The 26,413-nt window shown below is 39.8% G+C and overlaps 1 protein-coding gene across 3 annotated transcripts in view; it reads right to left on the bottom strand.

Moving 5' to 3' along the window:
• The window catches only part of GRIA4 (glutamate ionotropic receptor AMPA type subunit 4), a 226,440-nt gene that overhangs the window by 76,940 nt on the left and 123,087 nt on the right, over nucleotides 1-26,413 (bottom strand). For all 3 annotated transcript variants that reach the window (XM_042862478.1, XM_042862477.1, XM_042862480.1), the window contains exon 4: nucleotides 12,080-12,264. In XM_042862478.1, the coding sequence (XP_042718412.1) occupies nucleotides 12,080-12,264 (185 nt within the window). The remainder of the gene's footprint in view (nucleotides 1-12,079; nucleotides 12,265-26,413) is intronic.

Below are 26,413 nucleotides of genomic sequence, written 5' to 3'. Positions count from 1 at the left end.
CCTGCCACAGAGCAGCCCTGATGCAGCCCGCACCCAGCCCAGCACAGAGCCTGGGAGAGCCTGGGAGAGTCAAAGTATTAACTACTACTCACACTATTAGTGAATATTTTGTTTTAGTAAATGTAGCAACAGAGAATCAAACAAAATGAAATACTAAGGACATCAACTATCAGTGCCTTATAAGAAGCTAACACAATATTTTTTTTCAAAGATCATTTTGTAAGTCCATCTTTAAGTCCACAAAAAGATGAACTTAGAAAAAATATAAAACACTATTATGCTCTATTGAAAATCACTCACATTATTAAATGCATTTGTGTGTAAGAACAGTGTATTGTGAGAACTTCTTCTTGTTGATCTAGCATGCCTTATCATGGAATCACAGAATCATCTTAGAATGACTTGGGTTGGAAGGGACCTCAAGGATTATCCAGCTTCAATCTCCATCTGCTGCAGGCAGGGCCACCAACCTCCACATTTAATACTGGACCAGGCTGCCCAGGGCCCCATCCAATCTGGCCTTGAACACCTGCAGCGACAGGCATCCACAACCTCTCTGGGCAGCCTGTTCCAGCACCTCACCACTCTTATAGCAAAGAATTTCCCCCTGACATCCAAACTAAATCTTCCTTCCTTCAACTTAAAACCATTTCCCCTTGTCCTGTTATTATTCTTATCTTATTCTGATGTCAGTAATGTCAAGTGATAATTACAGTAGTCAGAATAATACTGTTGACTTTGAAGTGTGGTAAAAGCATAGCCAGGGAGATCTGAATGAAACTTAGGCTTTGTACACAACTTGGAACTTTTTGACTTTACCAAGCAACACTATTTGTTATATTTAGCTGAACAATAGTCTGGTTTAGGAAATGGGAACTATTCCATTATCAAAAAGAAGAAGAGGTCTAAGTGTCTGCTTTTATGCTCTCTCTCTTATTTGTTGTTTTTATTCCCTTCAGGACTGGTATGTTCACAAACTTTGATAAAGCCATTTACAGACTTACATCAGTGTCTGACCAGAGAATCAGACTCCAAGTTAGTCTCTGCCCTTCACTGCCACAGAAATGGATATTGCATATAACTCATTTTAAAAGAATGCTTAACTTCCATAGCATGAAATCTCATTATGTTTTCCAACAGGTGAAGGTCAGTAAAGGTAGTGTGGAAAGAATTTCTTTTCAGTTAAATTTCTTCAAAGGGTGATAGTTTTTCATTACCGGTGGGACTTTAAAAAAGGTTCTCCTCTTTGGAATTGTCTCACAATCCACTTCCTTAAAAAAAAAGAATACATGCAATAAATGAAGTCTGTCTAACACAATATAAAAGGTCTAGGGACTTGTTAAAGATGGAAGACTGAGACTTGACCTGAAATATTCTAGCAGAAACAATGATGATATAAAGCACAACTGAAATGGGATTTTATAAAATATCTGATGCAAGGATAAATCTTTTACAAAGCTGTAAAAATGCCATTGAAAAACATGCTTAATTTTAAAGCCTATTGCTCTCAAAAGGGCACTATAGCTGGGGAGATGGCGGACAGTTAAAAGCCTAAAGTCACCACGGAGGGTAGGATGTACAAGAAGGCGATGAAGAAAGCAGCAGTGTTTGTATACAATCTACGTGTTTCTTCCTGAATTGTGCAGTGGGTGTGGAGCAGGCTGGGTGGCTGAACACCAGTGACACAGCCAGGGATGTGCAGAGAGGGAGAGGCAGGAAGAGTATGAGAAGAAGGTCACTTTACAAATCTCACAAACCATTTGTATTCATCCTTTGTCTTTGCCTATTTGTTTGTTCATGAAATGAGCTATTTCTTGGGTCCAAACCTCATCAGTTTGTGGTGCAGTGACAAAATGTATTTGTATTACTTTGTGGTGTGGGCCTATTACTGTGTGCAAAATCCCAGCTGCTCTGTAGAAAATGAACCTAGGCAGGGAGCCCCTGCTAACTGCAGGGTGAGGAAGACGCTGGTAGCAGTGCTGGCAGCTGGCTGCCTCAAAGAGCTATCAGATTACATTGACATCAGTGTTAGAAGCAACTCCATAGACCTCTAGGGGAAAAGCAAACAAATACAGAGGGACAGAAGTGATGAGGAGAAGGCACATTATGGAACTCTCCAAACCTTTTGGATGAAGAAAAGATACAAAGAGTGCTGCTCCTATGGCCCTGAAGCATCCTAAGTCCAGTGATGCTGCCTTTGGCCCAAATTAGTGTGCTCTGCATGCACCAAATTCTTTGGCTGATGATCTGCTTCTGTGTTACTCTGTGAGAAGTACTAAGCCTACATTTTGTTCAACTAAATCAAAAGATGAACAGGAAATGTGGAGGCAAGGAGAGACTAGGCAAGTTCATGGAACTTTCAACTCAAGGGATAAAGAAATCCTCATTGTGCAACCAAATGTAAAAAAAAAAGGGCGAATCTCTTGATAAACACTTGTACATATTGAGGTGGTGATCCTCTATGCTTGTGTACTTCAATCAGAGGAGATTGTAGAGGAATGATTGAGCTCATGTTCTGCTGCATTCACGTATCTGGTTAATTTCTGCTTCTCCATAAGTATTCTGCTTCAATTTATTATTCTCAATTAATTGCTCTAGATATCACTTGTAAAAATGTCAGTTGCCAGTTTCAGTTAGCAGACACACTGAAAATTAAGCTAACAAACAACATATTTTTTAAAACAGCAAAAATTACAGCTTTATCAATTTAGAAAGCTTCAGCAATCAAACATTGCTTTTTCAGGTTTACCATGCCAGTGGCAAAATACTGCAATCAGAATGAGAAGGAATGGAATACGTCAGTTTCTGTATTTTTCACTGCTTACACATTCATTTACTTTCATTTTGCCAGTAACAGTAATAATCAATCGTTCAAATGGCAGTCTGCTCCATCTTACCCATCAGACAGATTTGGTTTGGAGTGCTAACACTACCATGGTACTTTCTGGCAGAATATCTCAAGACTCTTTCTTTAAGGCTAGGGAAGCTGAGGACCAGAGGTGGAAAACAATACATTGAAAAACAGAGTTACTCAGGCAGTTATAAACAGAGCCCAAGGCACCAAGCAGCTACTTCCCTTCCATGCTTTATAATACATATTGTTACATGCTATTAATTAGAGTTTATTGGCTTGTAATTTTTACAAGATTAACAATACTAGTACTTTGCAATGTGACAACTTTACACCTGTGTTTAATTTTTAGTATTACAAAATGCAATGAATGTTCTTTTTTATGATTATGTATAAATTCAGCTGTGTCCACTGAAGCACTAAATACATGCCAGATGCTGCACAGCAGTTTTCACCTCTGTATTTAAAGGCGAATACAGCCCTGGACGAGCAGAGATGCTTCATCTTGCTGATACAGAGTGCTGACAGAGCTGAGAAATCTACTGGGAAATATTCCATTTAGCTCCTATGTGGGAGGGCTGGAAGGAAGAAAAAGACTGGGATCAGTCGGTTGGGAAGTGCGGGAGCCAGACTGAGTATCTCTGACAGCAAAACTGAATTGCAATGCAAAATTCAGAAGATGCTGCTGCTTGCAGCAGACACCTTGGAAGACTTTTTTACACATGGAGTGCTGAGGTTTGAACTTTGTGAGATGGTGATGGAGGGAGAGGATGGAACTGCTATTGGCAGAAGAAAGGAAAGGAAATTCATTGCTGTTCTTCCAGAAAGGATTTTTTTTTTTTTTTTTTCCTGAATCAAGTTCTTTATATGGCTATGCACGTATTTTTTAACACATACATATATGTACAGACACAGAAGCTCTGGGAATGCGCAAATTAGGAATACCAACCTGCTCTTTTGGAAAGGAGTAGACACAGAAGTGCTAAGCAAATGCACTCATATCTAGCATGTACTTTTTGCCTTTACTTGGCCGTGCTTTGTATGAAGGTCATCATGCAGACATGGTTAAATTTAATTCCTACTTAAAATCTACCTAAGAAAACTATGAGAAATTACAGAGACTGCAGCAGAGCTTTCAGCAGCACGGAATGAGGAACCAAAGTTCTGGAGAAACAGGTGCCCTCTTAGTGAAGAATATTTTAGATACAGTCACTTGCAATAGCAATATTTTTTGTCCAGACCCTTCTCCTGACTCAGTAATGAGAGCAGGACAGGAAGGGCACACACAGGCTAGGAATAAGCTTTACAGGAAAGGTCCTGGGAATTCTGGTAGAAGAGAAGGCTCGGGAGGGACTTCATTGCAGCCTTTCCATATTTAAAGAATACTTATAAACAAGATGGATACCAACTTTTTACATCATCTGGATGAAAGGACATGGGGGAGACATGGGAGAATCATTTAGAAGAAAGGAGATCTATTAGAAAGGGTTAGATATTACAGGGAAATTTTCCTCAGGGTGTGCAGAAGCACTGGCACAGGGTGCCCAGAGAAGTTGTGAATGCCTCATCCTTGAAGGCATTAAAGGCCAGGTTGGATGAAGCCCTGGGCAGCCCAACTTGGTGGGTGGCAGCCCTGACCACAGCAGAGTGGGCAGAATTGGATGGGTTTGTAGGTTCCTTCCAACCAAGCCATTCTATAACTCTGTGATATGTTTCTATGAGCCAGTCATGTATCATCACAACAACAACAACAACAAACTATCAGCCCCTTGGAATGCATTGCCAGCAGGTTGAGAGAGATGATCCTTCCCTTCTGCTCAGCCCCGGTGAGACATGTTTGGAGTGCTGTGCGCACTGCTGGGCTCCCCAGTGCAAGAGACATCGACACACTGAAGGAGTCTGCCAAAGGGCCAAGAAGGAGTCTGAGGTCTTGGAGAACCTGATGGAAGAAGAGAGGCTAAGAGAGCTGGGACTGTTCAGCCTGGAATAAGAAGTCTCAGGGGACATGCATTAATACCTGATGGAATGGTATAGGGAAGAGGGTACCTAACTCATCGTGGAGGTGCGTAACAACAGAATAAGAAGCACTACGGGAAATTTAACTAGATATTAGATTTTTATTATTTTATTTTTTACGAGCAGGTAGTCAAATGCTGGAATCAAGCGTAGACAGGCTGCAAGATCTCCATCCCTGGACCCTGGAAGTGTTCAAAATTTGACAGGGGAGCTGAGTAATTAATCTAAGCTTGCCCCATTGAGAAGGATTTGGTCCAGATGACCTTCAGAGGTCTGTTCCAATCCATTCTGCTGTTCTATGATTGTTTGTGTAACAGGTCTGTTAGCATCAGTATTTCACAGCCTGAATTTCACAAACAGATCTAAATCTGCCTAAAAATAAAACTCCAGTCTTCTTCCTGGTAACTTATTTGCTCTGTGGTATTTCATATGTGCTCCCAGCAAGAAGTTTGCCAGAAAAATAAATAGGGGACCATAAGAGTTAAATTTCAACTTCAGTGTTCATGTTTCTGGTAGTTTTGTTATATGATTTTGAATGTGTGGGGGGTTTTTTTGTTGATTTTTTTTTTTTTTTTTTTAATTTGATTAACAACAAAAAGCAATGGAAGTGGGCCAAAACAGTTATAATTAACAAATTATCCACTGCCATCTAAATAATTCTTACAATTTTCAACTTAATTGTAAAATCTATTTGGAGCACTGACCTCATTGTACATGTAGGCACATTTTTGAACACTATACAAACTGAAAGTTACAGCAGTGTCATCAGCTATGGCTGATCAAATGACAGTATGTGTCTCCAGTGATACATATTATTAGTGTCTGGAAAAGTAAAAAGAACAAATACGTGGTTAAACAGATGATACATTTACACTGAAATCTTCAGAATGATTTTCTGTTGTTCTCCAAATCTGTTCACAAGTTCATCATTTTATTGCATTTCATTCTAGCTTGAAAGTTAGCAAATGAAGAAATAACAAAAGAAATCTATGACATATATCTGCTGAAGGTACATTAATCCTGCTAACTAAACAGAAGCACATCTTAAAGAGTGACAGGACATCTTCTTAAATGTGTGCATTTTACTATGTATCCATAGTTATGCTTTTTCCAGATATTATTTTTTCACTACTGATCTGTGTGTCTGTCTATTGGTTTTCCAGGAAAATATCTTTTAACACACTGGGCACAGTGTTGGCTATACTTGAAAGGAAGATCATGTCTCTAGGACATCATCTAAGACACTTAGTCTGTATTGTGCTCACTATTACTAACAGAGATCCATCTGATTTAACCAAAGGGATAAGACAAACCCAGGCACTCAGCCTCCTGCCTGACAGCTCGCCACCCAGCACATGGGCACAGCCTGGTTGGTCAATTTGTGAACATTTCTGGTTAGCTATATAGAAAATGCTATTTCTTGCTTCTTTGGTACATATGTGGGAGGGAGATTTTTATGGTACTGGTTGACAGTGCTAGACTGAAAGGAAATCAGCACCCACAAAACCCCAAGGGGGGCTTTGTCAGTCCTTACTTCTTGCTGTTCTAATAACTCTAACCACAGCTTCATTTTCCTATTTTGGGATTGCAAAGATACAAATCAAACAATTAATAAATACTAATCAGAATTTAAAAAAATACAACAATAAATGTTAAACAAACAACTAAGCCTGACTTGAAGCTGGGCTTGCTCATCCTGGAGAAGAAAAAGCTGCAGTGTGACCTCACTGCAACCTTACAGTACATAAAGGGAGCCTACAAACAGGAGGGGAGTCAACTCTTTGAAAGGGTAGGTAATGGCAGAACAAGGGGAAATGGTTTTAAGTTGAAGGAAGGAAGATTTAGGTTGGATGTCAGGGGGAAGTTCTTTACTATGAGAGTGGTGAGGTGCTGGAACAGGCTGCCCAGAGAGGCTGTGGATGCCCGTCCAGGTGTTCAAGGCCAGGTTGGATGGGGCCCTGGGCAGCCTGGTCTAGCATTAAAAGGGGGGTTGGTGGCCCTGCCTGCAGCGGATGGGGATGTGGGGGGTGGAGCTTGATGTCCTTTCCAACCCTGGACATTTTACAATTGTATGATTCTATGACTTGGTTTTTTTTTAATTCAAATGGAATAGCTATTTAGTATTGCCTTAATTTGGTCTTTCTCAGTAATAAATAAAAACAGATTTCTTTTGTAGGCATATTTATTTTGAAATGTGAGTTCTGTATGTATATCAAACAGAAATTTAGTAACTACATAATAGGAAAGAAGTAATTATTTTCTATTTTTTTTTTAATAGATTCCCCTTTTATTCTAAAGCTGACCTGACTTCTGATTTTCAGTGAAGAAGCCAGAAATGCAAATACACTAACATAGAATGTGGGACAAAAAAAAGAATGGGCATAATTAAGAGAAGAAGGAAAAATTCTTAGTGAAATGTGAGAGAAACACACAAGCCTGATTCTCACAATGCAGTTGATGCATAGTTAAGCCTGGACTTTTCAGCTATTGTACTGCTTCCTATAGTACTGGTGGATTAGTTGTATGAAATGGAGTCTCATTAACTGTATGAAATAGAGACTCATCTGGAGTAATGCATCCAGGCCTGGAGCCCCCAGTACAAGAAAGAGGCAGAGTTCTTGGAACGAGTCCAGAGGAGGACCACTAAGAAGATCAGAGCGCTGGAGCACCTCCACTATGAGGAAAGGTTGAGGGAACTGGGCTTCTTTAGTCTAGAGGAGAGAAGGCTCCGGGGAGAACTCACTGTGGCCTTCCAATATTTGAAGGAAACATATAAACAGGAGGGTGGAATGGCTGCTTATGTGGGTGCATATTGATAGGACAAAGGGGAAATGGTTTTAAACTGAGACAGGGGAGGTTTAGGTTAGATATTAGGAGGAAGTTTTTCACTCAGAGGGTGGTGACACACTGGAACAGGTTGCCCAAGGAGGCTGTGGATGCCCCATCCCTGGAGGCATTCAAGACCAGGCTGGATGTGGCTCTGGGCAGCCTGGTCTGGTGGTTGGCAACCCTGCACATAGCAGGGGAGATGAAACTGGATGATCATTGCAGTCCTTTTCAACCCAGACCATTCTATGATTCTATGAAATAACATTACAAAGTTTTTAAAATATCAATTACATGTAGAAGAGATTATTCTTTTACAATCATTGTCTCAAAGCTTGCTGGGGACACAGATGGACAAGTCCAAGCAAGTCCTGGGCAAGGGTTGTGAAATTTTTTGTCTGAGGGACTCAAATGGACAAGGCCAGGAGCAACGAGGGAGAGATAAGCTGCAGCTTAATGGCCAGAAGCGGTCTGCTGTGTGGACTTATCTCGAAGAAGATGGCCATCTCCGGAAGTGCTGAATGTGACTCTTACACAAGTGCCTAGGAATGCCACGATGGCAGAAGAAGGATAAAAAGAAGAGCTACAATCATGATGTTTAAGTTTTCTGGCAACAGATTCCTCATGAAGAAGAAGAGGTTTCTGCCATGAGAAGCCTCACGACCTGCCTCTTCCTCCTGGACTTGATCTGCACTCAAACAGAAAATTTTGTGTGCTAATTTCAGAGAAGCACTTTAGAAACACAATTGGAAAGAAGTGACACATAAGCAGAGTTTTCCATCTCTCTTAGTGATTTTCATTCTTTGATTCAAAAAGAATTTTGCTGTGCTCTTTAAAGATCCCTTGCAGAACGTATTATGGCTCATTGTAGAAAGAGTTGTTGAGGACATCACGGTCCTTGACACAAAAATACGAATCACTAGAATTGTCTTCAGCTATATAAGCTGTATCTGTTATACAAAACTACGGATATGTCATTTTATCTATCTAGATCTTTGGTTTAGTTCCTTTTTTTCTATGCCGTCCTGCTAAACTGGAAATCTAATGGTAAGAAATTATCTCTAATTTCATGCAGGTAGGGAAATGGGACCTTTTCTCTCTTCCTAGTCATTTATGCAATAGAAATACAGACTATCATAATTTTTTAATTAAAAATGTTCAATATTTTTATTTTGTCTGTGTCAGAACAAATGAAAAAAAAGGCCAGGTAAGTGAACTGGGGAAACACTTCATTAGCTTTAGAGAAATCATTTATAAGGTTTCAGAAAATAATCTGAGAAGCATAAAAAGTCCTCTGCAACTGCAAAATGTAGATGCGCTTTCTCCAAAATAGAAGCACACGTTCTGAAGTTCTGAAGAAATCTGACATGTAGCAGATTGTCATGTTATTGCTCTCCATGCTCCTGTGTGGCTCTAAGACTCACAATTTTGGGATGAACAGCAGCACCAGCATCAAGCCTTGTGTCTGGGCTTGTACTACAGAAAGGATAAGATGACTGAAAAGCTAGAGATTTTTCTTACCATTTGTGTAGTCTTTTCCACTGCTGTTAATAGAATGGAAAAGGGTAAGCAAAGAAAAACTTAGGGCAAAGGTATTGATGTTTGTGTTTGGTCTTTCATAGCTTGGGATTTCAGGAAGATGAGGTATGCTAAAGGTGTGTATAGAGGAAGAATCTCACTCAGAGATAACCAAAAGCATTTCTCACTATAGTGGTTATATGATATTAAGGAGTTAGGGTGTTCTTTCACTATCCTGACAGCAAAATCCGAAAAAGAGCTAAAATTATCTTGGTACACTTGAGTTACGGCAGATTTTTGAGAGTAAGTGGATGGGTACTGACTCAGGCCGAAGATACTGCTTGTCTCACTGAGGAATCAAAGGAATGAATCAAAGCAATTATGACCTTGCTCAAATTGATGCCTTTTTCCAGTGCTTAAACTCAGCCATGCCAATTGGCACTACTACAGAAACCAAGTGAAATGTTTCTATCAACACCAAATATCTCTACTATCAACCAGATAATGTGTAGTCCTGTGTGGGGGAGCATGGCTAAGGAAGAGAAACATAGCATTATTGAGAAAGCCTCAGAAGGGAAAACTCAAAACTTGTTGTGGGCAATCCAAGTAAATTAGATGTAAGTACCTGAGGGTAGGCATCTCCTGAATTTAACACTTATCCTACCATCCCTTTCTAGAAAATATCAAAAAATCAGCCTCACTACAGAAACATAAAAATCTGAAAGGAAAACTATATAATAAAAAATGCACATGCTGGCTTGTGCACAGTTCTGGAGTTTGGATTTCAGATACATTGTTGTGATCCAGAAAGGAATGTTCCATGAAGACAGACCTCAAATACAGAGTGGGTACAGCTTCTGCCATGAATCAAGGCACGTGGAGAGGTGAAAATTCAGAATAGCTTATTTCTTAGGTAAAATTAATCCTATCCAAATTAGTCAGTAGTCAAATGAATGACTTTCTAAATGTGTTTGTATGACTGGCTAAGACACAGGAACATTGTAAATTAGGTATAACTCCTACCCTTGACTATCTCAGAACAGTTAATGGAAAGAGGACTCCGTCAGCTTTCAGGCTTACCCTGCAGAGGCATTAGCCAGATTCACAGTGTCTGACTCACCCCGTTGAGGACAAGCACTGCTTTTTTTATGGCTTGTCATAATGCACTAAGTGCTTATTTTAGGTAGGTAAAATCCAGACCTCTATGAAGCCAGAGGAGGTCAACACCTAGTTCCATTAAAATCAATATCCAGTCCAGTTCTGAATGATCTGAACAAAGAGCACAAGGTTACGCTCAAAAAGAATTGACTATGCAGGTGATAATCGAGAAAAAAAAAGGAAAAAAAAAAAAGAAGAGTAGCTTCAGGAAGGAAATAAAATGCATGTCTGAGATCAGTGAGTTCTGACTGTGTGTCAAATTACTTTGTTGCCTGTGCAACTGAGTGCATGCTCAGTGCATATACCTATGTAGGATGGTGGATGTATTCTGGACTCCTGGTAATACAGCATATTTTTTCTAATTCACACTTGCATGCTGTGTGAAAGAAATTATATGCATATAAATCCACACACAATAAAGCTGAGGGGATAAATATTTTTCTAAATATACTTTGAAAGACACTCAAATGGGTGTTCTGTTTTACTGCAACATAGGCTGAACCTGGGGAGATTTTCATCATAACTATAGAAAGCATGTGTTAAAATATAATGGCATCACTGACACAAAAAATGGGCAAATGAACATCATAGCAATACAACATCATCTATTTTTCTCCTGGCAACAGTGACAGAAAAAGTCCTTTCTAAATCAGCCATACGATTAATTCTCAGTTTCTCTATCTTTCGCCTTTAAAAGAAAATGTGATGCTTATATGTCTGTGAGGATTACTTTACATGCTTTTGTATCACAAATGGCATTTTTTAATTCTGTGATTTCAGCAGCAGATGCATCAGGATCCAGTGTGAGCAGCGCTGTGCGGGCCCCGCTGCCAGCAGATGGCAATCCTGTCTTGCAGGTTCTGCACTGCCAGTGGGCAGCGAACCTGGCCCCCCAGCCGTGGGATCACTGAGGAGTGGATAGGTGACCCTAAATTACTCTCCCATCGCTTTACAAAATGCTCCTTTCAAGGAATTATTTTATTATTTTCCAGTATTTAAGACCTCATTCAAGCACTGGGTAAAGACAGGTCTATATGCTGGAGCACATACTGCTCAGTGCAAGCTATCTGTGTGGAACAGTGCTTTCTTTACATAACAGCAGCTTTCTGTGAATAACTCATGGAAGATCCTGGCCTTCCTTCTCAGTTCAACAGCACCTATATCCTGCTGTTCTCCATGTTCATACACAACCTCCTAAGGTAATAAAACTATCAGCTTAAATATAAACAACAATCAGTAGAAAGCGTTTTATAGCTAGAAATACATGGTCTTGTGAATTGCAAGTAATACAAGATTCAAATAAGCTTTTTCTTTTTTTCTTTGTTTTTTTTTTTTTTTTTTTTTCTCAAACACGATCAGTTTTTCCCCCTTAAGGTGCAGAAGGAGGGCACCATGATGATACAACAGCACTGTGCTGCTCTATCAGACCAAAGGCCCCAGCGTGGGACACATCAGGCAGGGAGGTGCTGCCCACAGCCCTGTGCAGGGAAAGGGGCTCAGAGCTCAGACACTGGCTGCTGTGATAAGAATCTTACAGGAAGGCAAACAGAGTGTGCATGTGAACCTACAGATGTCAGCCCATGAAGATAAACCAAAGGGAAGAGTAGGCAATCTCATTTCCACTGAGAAAATAAACAAAAAGCAATGCACAGTGTTATCTCATTTGGAATTTCAGTAATGTGCTTACAGAGACATTAAAAGGAGTGTTACCTGTTCTAAGAGATTCTGCAGCCTCTCTATTTCACAGTCTATTACGAATTTCTTTTCTTGTCTTCGGTCCAGGTCTTCTAAAAGCCGCCTGTAGCTGGCATCATTGAAATTCTCCACGCAGATGGCACTGACTTGCCAGCTATTTTGTCCTGCTTTTTCCATAATAGCTTGAAGTATTGAATAACCTAAAAGAAAAGGATACAATATACTAGTAACACAACAGTTGTTTTTTATTATTATTAAATAGGAATTGTTCTTAAACAATATGATGTCTGTTAATATTGGCTCCTGCAGGGAGAGGAATAAGATGAAGTCTGTATCCCTACCTATGTTATTAGCCATGATCAGAGCACATTATGTAATTAATGACAATTACAATTGCTATAATCAGAACACTTGGAATGATGCTCAGTATTTTGGATAAGCCACATTTGATTTATACATATAAATTCATCCTGTCGACCATTCAATTTCCCAGACTGGTTTCATACAAACTTATATATCCACACCTTTCTCATGATACCACAAAGAAAATACCAGAGTCCACTCATTCACCAGAAAGATCTGTATACTAAAAAAGCAGAGTATTAGACTCTGAGATGCTTTGTTGTTTGTTGTCAGTGGACTTTTTGTTTTTTGAAAACATTTAAGCCAAGAGACTTTTGATGCTTCTCAATAAGAATTTACTGTCTCTTGCTTTTATACATAGGAGCAGAAAGGTGTGTAACTGAATTCTTTCATGCAGAAAAAAAACCAGCACCCATTGGCATTCATCAGCTCTTGCTGAATGTTTCTGGAGAGCAAACAGTGGCTGTGAGCACAATGAGGCAGGAACGGTGAGTTTCAGCAGTGGTCATAAGGACACCTGCACTGATGCAGATTGTTATGAGTGCAGCATGCAGGCTCTTGTTCATTGCTGGTGAAAATGCACAGCTAACGGCAGTGACTGCGTTAAGAAGTAGTGCTTTGCAGCTGACAATTTGCTCTATCAAACAGTGTTACTGTACTCTTTGTATCTGCTGTGGTGTTCATGGAAAAATAATAAGAAGGCATTTATTTCAGAGTAACTTCCGTATTTATGCCAGTAAAGATATGTGTGAATAAAAATCACACTGATCTATTTCAGTGATCCTATATAGCTTTAATCGATGCACGCAAAGTGACTAGAGGTCAACAAATGAAGGGCACCACGGAGGCATTAATTGTTACTACTGCTATTTGTCATTACTATTTGATGCCCCCACTGTCATCTGTGAGTCCATTCACAGGCAACGAAGGCAGCACCTGCGCCCAGGTCTCTGCCTGAGCCCACAGGGCAGGCTCCCTGCCCATGACCTCCTGCCACTCCCCTCAATCCTAATTTTTCTCACTAGAGACATGCAGCACAGAGGCAGGAGAAGAGCTTGAGCCTACACAGGACACCTTGCACATCTTGCCCTGACTTGCCCAAGCATTTCCTGAAGTTGGAAGCAGGTACTATCCCATTTTTTATCTAAATGGGGAATTAGTATAAAGCAAAGAAAGTTTCACATCTCAGATCCAGAACTAATGTTTAAGAAAAACAAGGACGGGAATGTTTGTTGACAACACATTGATAGAAATGATACAATCAAAGAAAATGCCTCTGTCCAGAATCAAAACACACAAAATTTTAATTGCTATCTGGTTTTTCCCACTATCTTCGAAAGATTTCACCTCTTCAAACTCTCATGCGATGACATGGATACACTTGGTGCCTTCCTTCTCTCTTTCACAGGATGATCCCATGCACAGGCACAGGGATCCCCAGCTGTTATTGCAATGCACTTGGAGGCATCACTGCATGGCAGGCTCCCCGTGAAAGATATTGACTGAGAATCCCACAGATTGCAATATGGGCCTTGTAAGTTACAGAAAGAGTATTGTGAGTGTGCAGTTGTTAACTGATAAAGTAGACCAACAAAACTACCAAACACCAGGCTTGCTACCCAGTAAAATAAAATCAGATGCTCATTTTTTTTTTTTAATCAGAATATGCAGATTTTAGGACATATAATACTAATTCTATTGCAAATTAGGAGTAGTTATTTTCTCACTGGCTTCTATGGCAATTACAGTCCTCGAAGTGTTAACTTAAAATCTGTATCTTCTTGTTATTTAAGATAAATGTGGTGGTGAATGGAGTTAAATCCAGCTGGCGACCGGTCGTGAGTGGTGTTCCGCAGGGGTCGGTGCTGGGGCCTGTCCTCTTCAATATCTTTATTGATGACCTGGATGAGGGCATCGAGTGCACCCTCAGTAAATTCGCAGATGACACCAAATTGGCTGGAAGTGTGGATCTGCCTGGGGGTAGCGAGGCCCTACAGAGGGATCTGGACAGGCTGGAGAGCTGGGCTGGAGCCAATGGGATGAGTTTCAACAAGGCCAAATGCCGGGTCCTGCACTTCGGCCACAACAACCCCAGGCGACGCTACAGGCTTGGGGCGGTGTGGCTGGAGGACTGCGTAGAGGAAATGGACCTGGGGGTATTGATTGATGCTCGGCTGAACATGAGCCGACAGTGTGCCCAGGTGGCCAAGAAGGCCAATGGCATCCTGGCTTGCATCAGAAACAGCGTTGCAAGCAGGAGCAGAGAGGTGATTGTTCCCCTATATTCAGCACTCGTGAGGCCGCACCTGGAGTACTGTGTCCAGTTTTGGGCCCCTCACTGCAAGAAAGATATTGAGGCCCTGGAACGTGTTCAAAGAAGGGCAACAAAGCTGGTGAGGGGTCTGGAACACAGGCCATATGAGGAGAGGCTGAAGGAGCTGGGAATGTTCAGCCTGGAGAAGAGGAGGCTCAGGGGAGACCTTATTGCTCTCTATAACTTCCTGAAGGGAGGTTGTAGTGAGCTGGGGGTCGGCCTCTTCTCTCGTGTCATTAGTGATAGGACCAGGGGGAATGGTTTCAAGCTACGGCAGAGGAGATTCAGGCTGGACATGAGGAAGTATTACTTTTCAGAAAGGGTGGTCAGGCACTGGAATGGACTGCCCAGAGAGGTGGTGGAATCACCGACCCTGGGGGTGTTCAAGGAAAGACTGGATGTTGCGTTGAGGGACATGGTTTAGTAGGAGCTATTGGGAATAGGTGAACGGTTGGACTGGGTGATCTTTTAGGTCTTTTCCAACCTTAGTGATTCTATGATTCTATGATTCTATGATTCTATAAAAATGCAAACGCCTATAATGAAAACACAAATTGTGTAATTTATTTTATCTTATAAATCAGACATTCAATTTACAAAAAAAATGTTTTACCTTAGGAAATGCATTCAAATACTTCATGCATTGACTGATAAAGCATTTCTGTACTCAGCATATATTTTTAACCTGATGACTGCTATTTTTTTCGAAGAACCATGCAGTTTTCCTGTTAATTGCTACATAATTATTCTGCTTTTCCTGTTGCTATATTCAATCTCCTTTTTGTCTGTAATTATCTCTGCAAATCATGATGTGATTCTTTCCCAAACATTGTATTTCTTGCTTCATTTCCTATTCATTTCCATATATAGATGTACATTAAGACTACTCCAGTGTTATAGGGGTTCCTGCTTCATTTACACTGTAGCTTTGACTTGGTCTTTGCTACAAAGACAGTCAACATTTACGTAATTCAGCTTCCTGACACAAATTAACATTTTCTTTGATTCAGAATGAATGGTGTTTGAAAGAGCAATTGACATCCCCTCATTCCCCCCTTAATTCATTTTGACAACTTTACTGAGATGTGTTTTGATCAAACTGGGAGTTTATCCCAGCGTAAAGCATGACAAATATCAGGCAAACACAAAGAAAAGCTTTTCTTCTACCTTGGATCAAGGTTTGACTTGCCATCTTTCATTAGTAACTGCCTCCATTTAGGCATTTTGGGCTTCTACAGCTTCTCATCAGTAGCTGGCACTCAGACATGGGTTTTCACGTTAGTATATCTTTCATGTAGAGCATAAAACAGGTCATCTGACTAACTGGATATAGCACACATCTCCACAAGATGTGAGGGATTCCAGTGCAGGTAATTCTTAGCACAGTTATATATTCAGTGCACAAGAAGAAATTTTAATAAAACAGCCTGACAAGGATGGAGTTTGTGCAGAATGAATAAAGGCAATGGGTCAGATAGGTCAGATGGCATCAAAATTACATATGCAGAGGAAAATCGCTATTTGTTAAAATAATTGGCAACGGCCAAGAGGAAAAAAAAAAGTTTTATGTGATGTTGTAAATATCTTATACAGCAAAAAAACTGAAACTACCCCACAATAATACTATCAATACAGAAACTAAGTGCAGTGCTTCTGCTTAGACAAAATTCTTAGACTTCAGAGATGAGTTTGCCCAAGCAAAGACATCAGACATGAATCGTACAGCTGTGCTCCGAAAAGTATTTGTTTTCTGGTTATCTGCTGTTTATCCTCAGTTATGTCATAGACAGATAAGTGATTCATTTTCTGGATGTTTAGTGATTTGTGTAAATTTCATTCCATGTATTGTGGAATATTACTGCCTTCACAAAAGCAAACTAAAAAAGAAGCTAACTCCTGTCATCTGAGCAACACAGTCAATGTTTTTTTATTTAAACCATTATTTTACAAAATGCTTAGGTCCACACCAAGAAACAAAAGAAACGGAAGTTGTTAGATACATATATAATAACCTTTCCTCACCAATTCAACCTTTAAATCCAGTTAAATCATTAGGAAAAAATGCAAATTACTTGATCCAGACATAACTGGTTGAAGACTGGGGGTCTTTATCAACAGAATACCTGCCCTTCCAGCAGTTTGATTATTTAAATTAGGAAATCTGAACAAAAAAAAGTATCACTGAAATTGCTTGGAAACACTGTTGAAGTCTTTCTTAAATGCAAAGATTGTATATGCAAGAATATCTTCTTTTTTTTTTTACAGGACTGTGATCCTATGGAATTTTCCTCTAATGACCTGCAAGGAGAAGTCTGCCAACTGCTTTTGTGGGTCACTGCTCAAATGCAGACTCTATTGACAACTGCTCAATGTTCAGCAATAGCAGCTCCACTTCACTACCCTGGAATCAAACCTGAGACAGGAAAAGTCTGCAGTGAACAGGGATATCAGCAGCTCAATCAGGTTGCTCAGAGCCCTGACCAGCCTGACCTTGAGTGTCTCCAGGGATGAGGCATCCTCTCTGGGCAGCCTGTGCCAGTGCTTCAGCACCCTTTACTGTAAAAAAGTCTTCCTTATGTTTAATCTAAATCTCCCATCTTGGAAGTTTGAAGCCATTTCCCTTTTCCTGTCACAACAGAATATCTAAAGAGTCTGTCCCCTTCTTTCTTACAGCTCCCCTTTAGATACTGAAAGGCTGCTCTCAGGTCTCCCATGAGCCTTCTCTTCTCCAGGTTGAACAGCCACAGCTCTCTCAGCCTATTTACTTCTGTTTTATGGTGAAGTGGAGCTGTGATAATCTAACACACTACTACTGTTTTCCAAATAGATACTTGACAACTGTCCGGTTGAAAAACAAAAAGAAACACAAAGAGTTGTTTCTCTCTTTTCCTGTAAAATCAGACTAGACAACATTTATCTCCAAAAATTTACTTACTAGAACAATACTAGGAACAATTCAGGGAGGTGATTGTCCCTCTCTACTCAGCTCTTGTGAGGCCCCATCTGGAGTACTGTGTCCAGGTGTGGAGCCCTCAGTACAAGAAAGACACTGAGATTTTGGAAAGGGTCCAGAGGAGGGCGACTAAGATGATCAGGGGGCTGGAGCACCTCCCCTATGAGGACAGGCTGAGGGAGTTGGGCTTGTTCAGCCTGGAGAAGAGAAGGCTGCGGGGTGACCTCATTGCAGCCTATCAATACCTGAAGGGAACCTACACCCAGGAGGGGAGTAAACTCTTCAAAAGGGCTGACAATAGCAGGACTAGGGGAAATGGATCCAAGTTGAAGGAGGGAAGATTTAGGTTGGATGTTAGGGGGAAGTTCTTTACTAGGAGAGTGGTTAGGCCCTGGAACGGGCTGCCCAGGGAGGTTGTGGATGCCCCGTCCTTGGACGTGTTTAAGGCCAGGTTGGACGGGGTCCTGGGCAACCTGATCTGAATGTGTATGTTTGGTGGCCCTGCCAGGCAGGGGGGTTGGAACTACATGATCCTTGAGGTCCCTTCCAACCCGGGTGATTCTGTGATTGTGTGATTCTGTAATACTGAGCTAAGTACCTCGTATGTTTTTAACCCTACTTCCCTCATTCCCCATTGCATTTTTCCACTGCAAAATGCATCAATCATAGAGAAGCAATGCCAGGTGTGCACCTGGCCTTATGTCTGTTTAAAGAGAGATTAGTAATTCTTCAGAGACAATCACAGACACCTGCTGGAGAACAAAGTGTGCAAAGCACATTGTAAGTGCCTGAATTCGGGAGTCCAGGCTTTCTCCTTGCCAGTACTGCACTGCCCTGTCTTTACTCTTCCTGCCCCTTCCCTCCAAGTAGCTGAAATCACGAGTCATCTTTTTCAATTATAGAAGTTCAGTAGTCCTTCAGTGTTTTTATTTATCTTCTTCTGCTCCAGCTAGGCTTGCCCCCATTCAATTTCATTTCAGTAGTCAGTGCCTTAATTTTATTTATTTCCATTTAAATGAAAAGGAAAATCTGATACCTAAATCTCAGTGTGTTCAGAATAAAATGATCAGAGAAACATTTCTTGATTTTTTTTCCTGTCTGAAGGCACATGGTTGGCTTGTTTCCTTTTCTTTCTCTCCATTTCTTTTACCTTTTTGCTTGTTTGCTTTCACCAGCAATATTTCAGTGATCAATTACAGAGTTATAATTAGAATTCTAATAACTTTCATCTTCCAGAAACCTGTTAATTCTGGGAAATCTTTTCTGCTGTCCCTCTAAGTGGATCCAGTTGTTGCTGATGGGTTTGCCAAGAGTCAGCCAGCAAAGTGGCCACTTGCTCTGAAGAACAGCACCTCAGTAATAAATCACGGTAGGGGATTATGGGACAGAAAATAACTTAGTATTAATTTTCTATGATGCACAGTGTGCACTGTTTATATATTATTACTGTTCTTTTCTTTTCTGACAGTAGTGACTGACACAAGTTAGCAGGTTAATGAATTTAGGAACAACACATGCAATGTATTTCTGTTATGGCCCAAGGAGGAGAAGACAGCTCTGCATAACACAGACTTTTTTTGTCTTTTTCAAAACAGACATTATATACTGCACATTGCTGAAATCCAAATACATTTTTTTTCTAGTCCACGTAACTTTCCAGCAGGAACAAAAATCCAGTTGTTCCAAAAACTATCTATGATCCCTCAGCTACAGAGGCTGAGACGTTGGAGGTATTTTATGAAAGTGACTTCATACGAGGATCAGTGAAAGAAATGCATTTGTTGTAAATCCAACAAACAGCAGAAGTGGAGAATAAATGATCAAATCATTTGCCATGGATAAGCCAATATAGATGACTATCAGGGTTGGATTCCTGTTACTTAAAGCTAGCTGTCTATAAAAGAAGGTGTCTAAGTTAATCATTCAGGCTTCCACAACAGAGATGGATCTCCCATAAAAAAGGTGTTTTTTTTTTTTTTTTTTTTTTTTTTTTTTTTGTCTTAGATGTTTATTTCAGAGGTGCTTTTCTGTCCTACAGAAAAGGAATCTGGACAGGAAGCTTAGTGAAAATACCTGCCATTTATACAGCCTAACCCTGGCAAGATTAATCCTGACACTACAGTGATGAAACCCATACAAATAATACATAGTACAAATGATGCATGATTGTATTGGATGTGTTCCTCCAGTAATTACAAACATCCACATTCATTTGTATTTTAGTTTTTCCTCATTACAGTTGATATCTTCTTATTAACACATGATCTTGTTTTATTTTTTATTTTATATTTTTGGCCAGTATGCAGCTTCCTGAACTGATATTTATAAGCTTAGACATACAACCTTTGACACATGATTACTCATTCACATGCCTGACCTTCTCCACATTTAAGCTACAGCCAGATCATTCAACACAAAAAACATACAAACTGATTAAGTCAGATGCCAGAGTAAAAGCTACAACTAGAAGTGAGTTCTGAGTCCTTCTTAGGTCTAATTCACTGAATTGACAAAAAGATTGGGAATTAAGACAAGGAGCTCAAGAAACAATCCCATCTATTCCTCTCTATCCCTCCATCCCCAAAGGCAGATGAATTATATTTAAATCAGTCTAGACAGGTATCTTTGTTTGTCCTTAAAAACCTCTAAAGAGGAGCTGTAGCTTCCTAGGTAATATATTCATTGCTTAATTATCCTTATCACTAGGAGATGTTTCCTGAAGTCAAACTTAAATCTCCCCTGGCACAATTTAAAGCCACTCATTTCTGTCCTACCCTAGTAGATGTAGAGAATGGTTTATTCCTGTCTTCTTTAAAGCAATCCTTCACATAACTGAAGATTGCTGTTTCATTTCTTTTCTGCCTTCTCTTCTCTGGATGAAACATGATTTTCAGGCTTTTCTTGTGGAACATGTTTTAGTCTAGATTCTGGCTATTTTCTTTCCTTTCCTCAGGATGGGCTGCAATTGATCCACATCTTTCTTGAAGTGCAGTGCTGAAAATGCTATATATTTTAAACACACATTCCTAAGCAGACACAGTCCCTTCATTTTTTTAATCATCTAAAAGTCAAATGTTTTCCATATTTTTTTCATCTAAACCATTAACAAAGACACTCTGAAAAACGGATGCCAGAATAGGTCACTACCTGATACTCCCTTATTTGACAGTGAACCTCATCTACATTTTTCTGAGTCCAAGCATGATGATTGTTTTGTCGTATTCTAGAAATTCAATTGAGACAAAATTTCCTTACCTCATTTAGAAAAAAATCATTTAAACTATTCAAAAATTCCTACTAGAATGAGACATCTATTTTTTTCAAAGTATATAAAATTTGCTAGTTTGTATACGAATGAAATTTGCTTGATCCAGCATGACTTGCCCCCAATAAATCCATGTCAGTGTTCATTTAGTCTTCCAAACTCTACATAGTTTTAATTATATATGTTATATTACATATGTTATGTTACATACATACGTTATGGTATGATGTAGGTTATGAACTATGTCACCATTACTGTCAGTGATCAGGATAATTTTATTGCAGATGGATCTGAAATGAAACCGTGGAAACAATGGATCACATTTAGCCATTGTCTCTACTGTTGTCTGCTTCACAGATTTCAGAATATATGATGACAAAGGAAATTATCCTTATGAACTGAGTTTATGCATCTTGACTCACTGATATCTATGACCTGGAATAACTTCTCAGTGTTGTAAGACACCTCCAAAACAAGCTCTATCAGTTGTCTGTGGTCAGACTTTCTGTCATTCTCTTCCTCAATGCTGCGGAGAGCTGTGCACGTATAACATTAGTTGAAGTGTGTAATAATTTTCTTTTCCTGAGATGGATATAAGAAATGGTGTTAGTATGTTTCAGACACAACCTTTTTTCCAAACAAGTCTTAAGAGAAACAACAGCATGTAGATTACATGCTTTCAGCAAGTAAATGGGAGGTGGCCTGGCCATGGAAATTCATGATCAAAGGTTCAGGCAGTGTCAAGTCCCATTTGTGCAGTACCCACTCTGTAGCAAAATGTTCCCCTTCTTTGCATTTCAGACTTCCACCTCTGTGTGAAATACACTGTGAAGGTTTTTCATCAAAATGCCATGCGATAAAGATGATGGAAAAGTTGAGAGGAACTGCAGAGAAATCTTGGTTTGGAAGGCAGTCTGACAGCTGCCCTTGTGCTCTCCCAGCTCTCAAATGTCATTACCATTCCCACATCACTATGTGACTTCAAAGTAAAACTGTAACACCAAGACTAGTAACATTTTTAATGACTACATACAAAGAGATGAATACATGTGAGCATAGTTGCAAATATATGCTAAGCACTATTATGTATATTATTAGCATTTTATATTTTCTTTCCCTGAGCTATGCCAAAGGGCTCAGTTACAACCGAATCAAAAAAGAAGTGTTAAGCTCCTCCAACGTTTACAAGTAGTAATGAAGAAAATTTCTTAAATTTTAGCAAATTCTTACTTAGAACTTTGAATGCTAAATCAGAATTTATCTCATTACAGAATAATGAGAAAAATGTAAGTCTCAGACTGAAACAATAAGCACTCACACTAAGAAGTATTCATTTTAAGAGAGAGGCAATTTTTATTCTATTTCCTCGTAGAAGCTATGTTAAGGCACATGCAAGATAAAGAGATTTGAGACAGCCAGCATGTCTTCACCAAGGGCAGATTGTGCCTGACCAATCTGGTGGCCTTCTATGATGGAGTGGCAGCTTCAGTGGATGGGAAAAAGGCAGTGGATGTCATCTACCTGGATTTCTGCAAGGCCTTTGACATGGTCCCTCACCACATCCTTCTCTCTAAATTGGAGAGGTGTGGATTTGAAGGATGGACTGTTCGATGGATGAGGAATTGGCTGTCTGGATGCAGCCAAAGGGTTGTGATTAATGGTTCTGTGTCAGGGTGGAGGCTGGTCACAAGTGGTGTCCTTCAGGGTTGGTCTAGGGACTGGTGCTCTTCGACATTTTAATCAGTGACATAGATGATGGCATGGAGTGCACCCTCAGCAAGTTTGTGGATGACACCAAGCTGAGCGGTGCAGTCGATACAGTGGGTGGAAGGGAAGCCATCCAGGGGGACCTGGACAGGCTGGAAAAGTGGGCCCATATGAACCTAATGAGGTTCAACAATGTTAAGTGCAAGGTTCTGTACATGGGCTGGGGCAATCCCAGGTATTTATATAGAATGGGTAAAACCTTGAGAGAAGCCCTGTGGAGAAGAATGTGGGGGTCCTGGTAAATGAGAAGCTGAACATGAGGCAGCACAGTGCGTTTGCAGCCTGGAAGGCCAACTATATCCTGGGCTGCATTAAAAAGAGGAGGCCAGCAGGGAGAGAGAGGTGATTGTCCACCTCTTCTCAGCTGTTGTGAGGCCCCATCTGCAGTACTGTGTCCAGGTCTGGGGCCCCCAGCACAAGGAAAGACATGCAGCTCTTGGAGTGTGTCCAGAGGAATGAATTGAATGTCTTTGCAATTCTGGCTTTACAGTCATAGATATGCAGACCTGAGCAGTTCCTTTGATGATGTAAGATAGCTAACGTAACATCGAGATACTTGAGAGAGACATGGGGAAGAGGAAGCAAAGAATGGTGTGATTTTCACTCTGAACATTGCTTTACTGCTACATGACTAAACCTCTTTTTTAGTCCACATTATAAAAAATAATGGTAAAATATTTGACAGAGTTCAGAGAAGCAAATCAGAATGATTTGAGGCCAATATATAAAACATGACTTGCAGTACAAGACTTAGAGGAAGATTTCTCCCACTTAACTGTTACATTGCTAAGTCTATGCCAGTTACTCTGGCTTCCTTCAGCCAGCAATAGGGGGAAAACAGGCCTCTTCTGAAGGCAATTAACAAAACATCTTAACATCTACCACACAAAAGAAATTTTCCTTTTCTCTCTATTGAGTATGGAGGCAGTTTACTCAGACTAAGCTTCATGTAACTAGTTGGATATGCACATAAGATATTTGCTATTGAGAATAAAATGCAAACTATTAACAGTGAAAAAGATTTTTAACCACAGTTGCTTCAGATTCTCTGCTCTTTGATGCCTGAGTGACTTTCTGAAAGATACATTTTATTCTCAGGCACCTTATTAGACTGCATACTGTGGTACTTTTATGATGGAAATAAGTACGGCTAATGGAAGGAGAGAGCTATACCTGCCACACACATGCCTCCTAACTTCCCCTATTTTATTAACTTACATATGAAAGCATAACTTTTCATTTAAGTAGAATTAAAAGTTAGGTTACTTTTACACTTCTCTTGTGGAGGTTGGGCAGCTTCACATAGGTTTTCTTTGATTATTCTGAGGAAGGGATTTGCATACAATTACAGAGACAATTTCAGCTCCTAGCAGGAACAAACACAGGATGAAGTAACTACTCACTATATGATTAGACTAATTTATTACATCCCGCTGAGGCAAGCTACATTCCAAGAAGTAATCATAAACTCATGTTCAAAGCTCTGGCAGAATGAATATATTTAACAATTCAAATTAAATTTCAGCTGTAGGAATTGACATTTAGTGGGAAACACAGAAATAGGCAAGATATAATGACAAAGATAACAGGTAAAAGAATACAGACATTAAAACCTGTGAATGGTTTGTCTGAAAACAAGCCAGGACAGAAAATTGTAATACAATCCTGGCAAGTTTCTGCTATTAAACATATGTTGATCTGGACTTTGGTTAGTTTTAACTGACCTTGGTATTAGTGTGAAAATGAACACAGTGACCAGTCAAAAACTGCTCCATAAAAGTTAAGTGCCTGTGACATTTCATTATCCAATGGCACTTGCACTGACCATTCTGAAAGCAAACAGCCTTAAGAATTTTGTTCATTTTAGAGCTGGGTATTTCTTTCCCCTGAACAGGTGTTTGTTCACAGTAAAGTGCACTCCAGTGACATCCCAAGTCTTAATGAAAATGAGGGAGTTTTTCTGCCCTGGACTCGCCAAAATGAAAAAAAAAAAAAAAAAGGTTCCAAAAGAGTGGAAAACATCTAACAAAAATTGACACTGCTTAATTATTTCAGATTAGAGCATCTCTGTGAGCAGAGAAAAAAAAAGACATCATTTGGTACCTGCATAATTGTTACCCAGCAAAGAACTGGTAGCAATACGCTCCCTCCCTCTGTGCAGTGTGGTACAAACAATATTCATCAGAGTGGGAAACTTTAACTGCACTCTTCAGTGGTTAAGCATTTTATAAAAGAATACCCTAAAAAAGCTGCAGAGCATTTGTAAACTGGCAATAGAAATTTGAAGAAGTGGAGAGCTCTCCTTGTACAGGAGAGCAATGAGAACTGAGCATCCAGTCGTACTGAACAGATATATAATACTTTATAAGATCAAGAGCACATGATTGGCATTTTAGACTGTTAAATTTATCTTGAGTTTTCTTATAAACTGCTATCCTTAGGCTTATTGCTGAAAAAATGCTGTGAAAAAACTAAAAAAATACTGCCCAATAATATTTTCTGTATTCTTTGGCCTCTGATCCCATTGCTCTTTTCAATGAGACTGTTGAGATTCTGTTTCATAATAGAACATCTTAAATGCTCTGAATTACCTCAGCTGTCTTATTTTCCTCAAGAGATACAATGCAGATTTGTTTTTTCCAGTCTGCTTAATATATGATGTCCAGCCTTCTCAGCCTGAGGGTTGAGACATTATTCCAGAAAGGGCAGTAGGCCATGAGTAACACTGGAGGGCATTTTCTCTGGAAGAAGCAAGGAAGAGAGAATACTCCACACCCAACTCCTTTACTGGAGATGCTCAAGAGTCTCCAGCAGACCAAATTGCAGCTATAAAACTCCATGTAATTCCTTAACCACATCAGATTTTGGTTGTCTAATTGCATCTTTATCCATGGAGATGTCTGCCCTGGGGCCAAGCTTGCCTGGGCTGGAGTTGCTCTGGAGCATGTTGTGACCCAGGAATGTTCATGACAGCCACAATGAAGAGATTTTTCTTTAATTTAATAAAGTAAACATCAAAACATCTGTTTATTGAAAAATATTCTGGGGGATAGCAGTTCTACTTGCATTCAATATCCTATTTACGATGGCGTCTTGCTTTGTGTATCACTGAATGAAATAGTGAAAAAACCTTAGTGGCTTAGCTAAAGAATGTATTTTATGCAAGCAAAAAGGTTGTAATTACTTGAAAGATACTTCTTAAAGGTTTTATCTCTGTCTGAAAAAGTTAATATTCACTTTCATCTCCATAGTAGTTTAAATGAACAAGTCCTCTTTCAGCAAGTGTCTATTGTTAAATCATTTTTAAGATTAAAAAGGTTATTCTGATTCTGAGACAACTATCAGGAAATATGAGAAAGGCCTGTAAAATACATTCTGCGAGAGAATGCAGATAAAATTTGTAGGCACCCTGCTAGGAATAACTGTTTGTGTTTATATCAATAATGTTGTGCTCAGAGGTGTAATTGTCCAAAGGATATACAGAAAATTGCACAGAAAAGAGGAGTTAGTACTTAAATATATTATGAAGGGCAATTGTGCCATCTTTTCTTTTTCCCTTCCTCCCCTTCCTCCCCTTCCTCCCCTTCCTCCTGTTCCTTCCTTCCTTCCTTCCTTCCTTCCTTCCTTCCTTCCTTCCTTCCTTCCTTCCTTCCTTCCTTCCTTCCTTCCTTCCTTCCTTCCTTCCTT

This window comes from Lagopus leucura, unplaced genomic scaffold (assembly GCF_019238085.1).
Source record: "Lagopus leucura isolate 7727_CA_CO unplaced genomic scaffold, USGS_WTPT01 Super-Scaffold_702, whole genome shotgun sequence".
NCBI classification, from domain to species: domain Eukaryota; kingdom Metazoa; phylum Chordata; class Aves; order Galliformes; family Phasianidae; genus Lagopus; species Lagopus leucura.
This window is presented reverse-complemented; position numbering and strand designations above follow the sequence as displayed.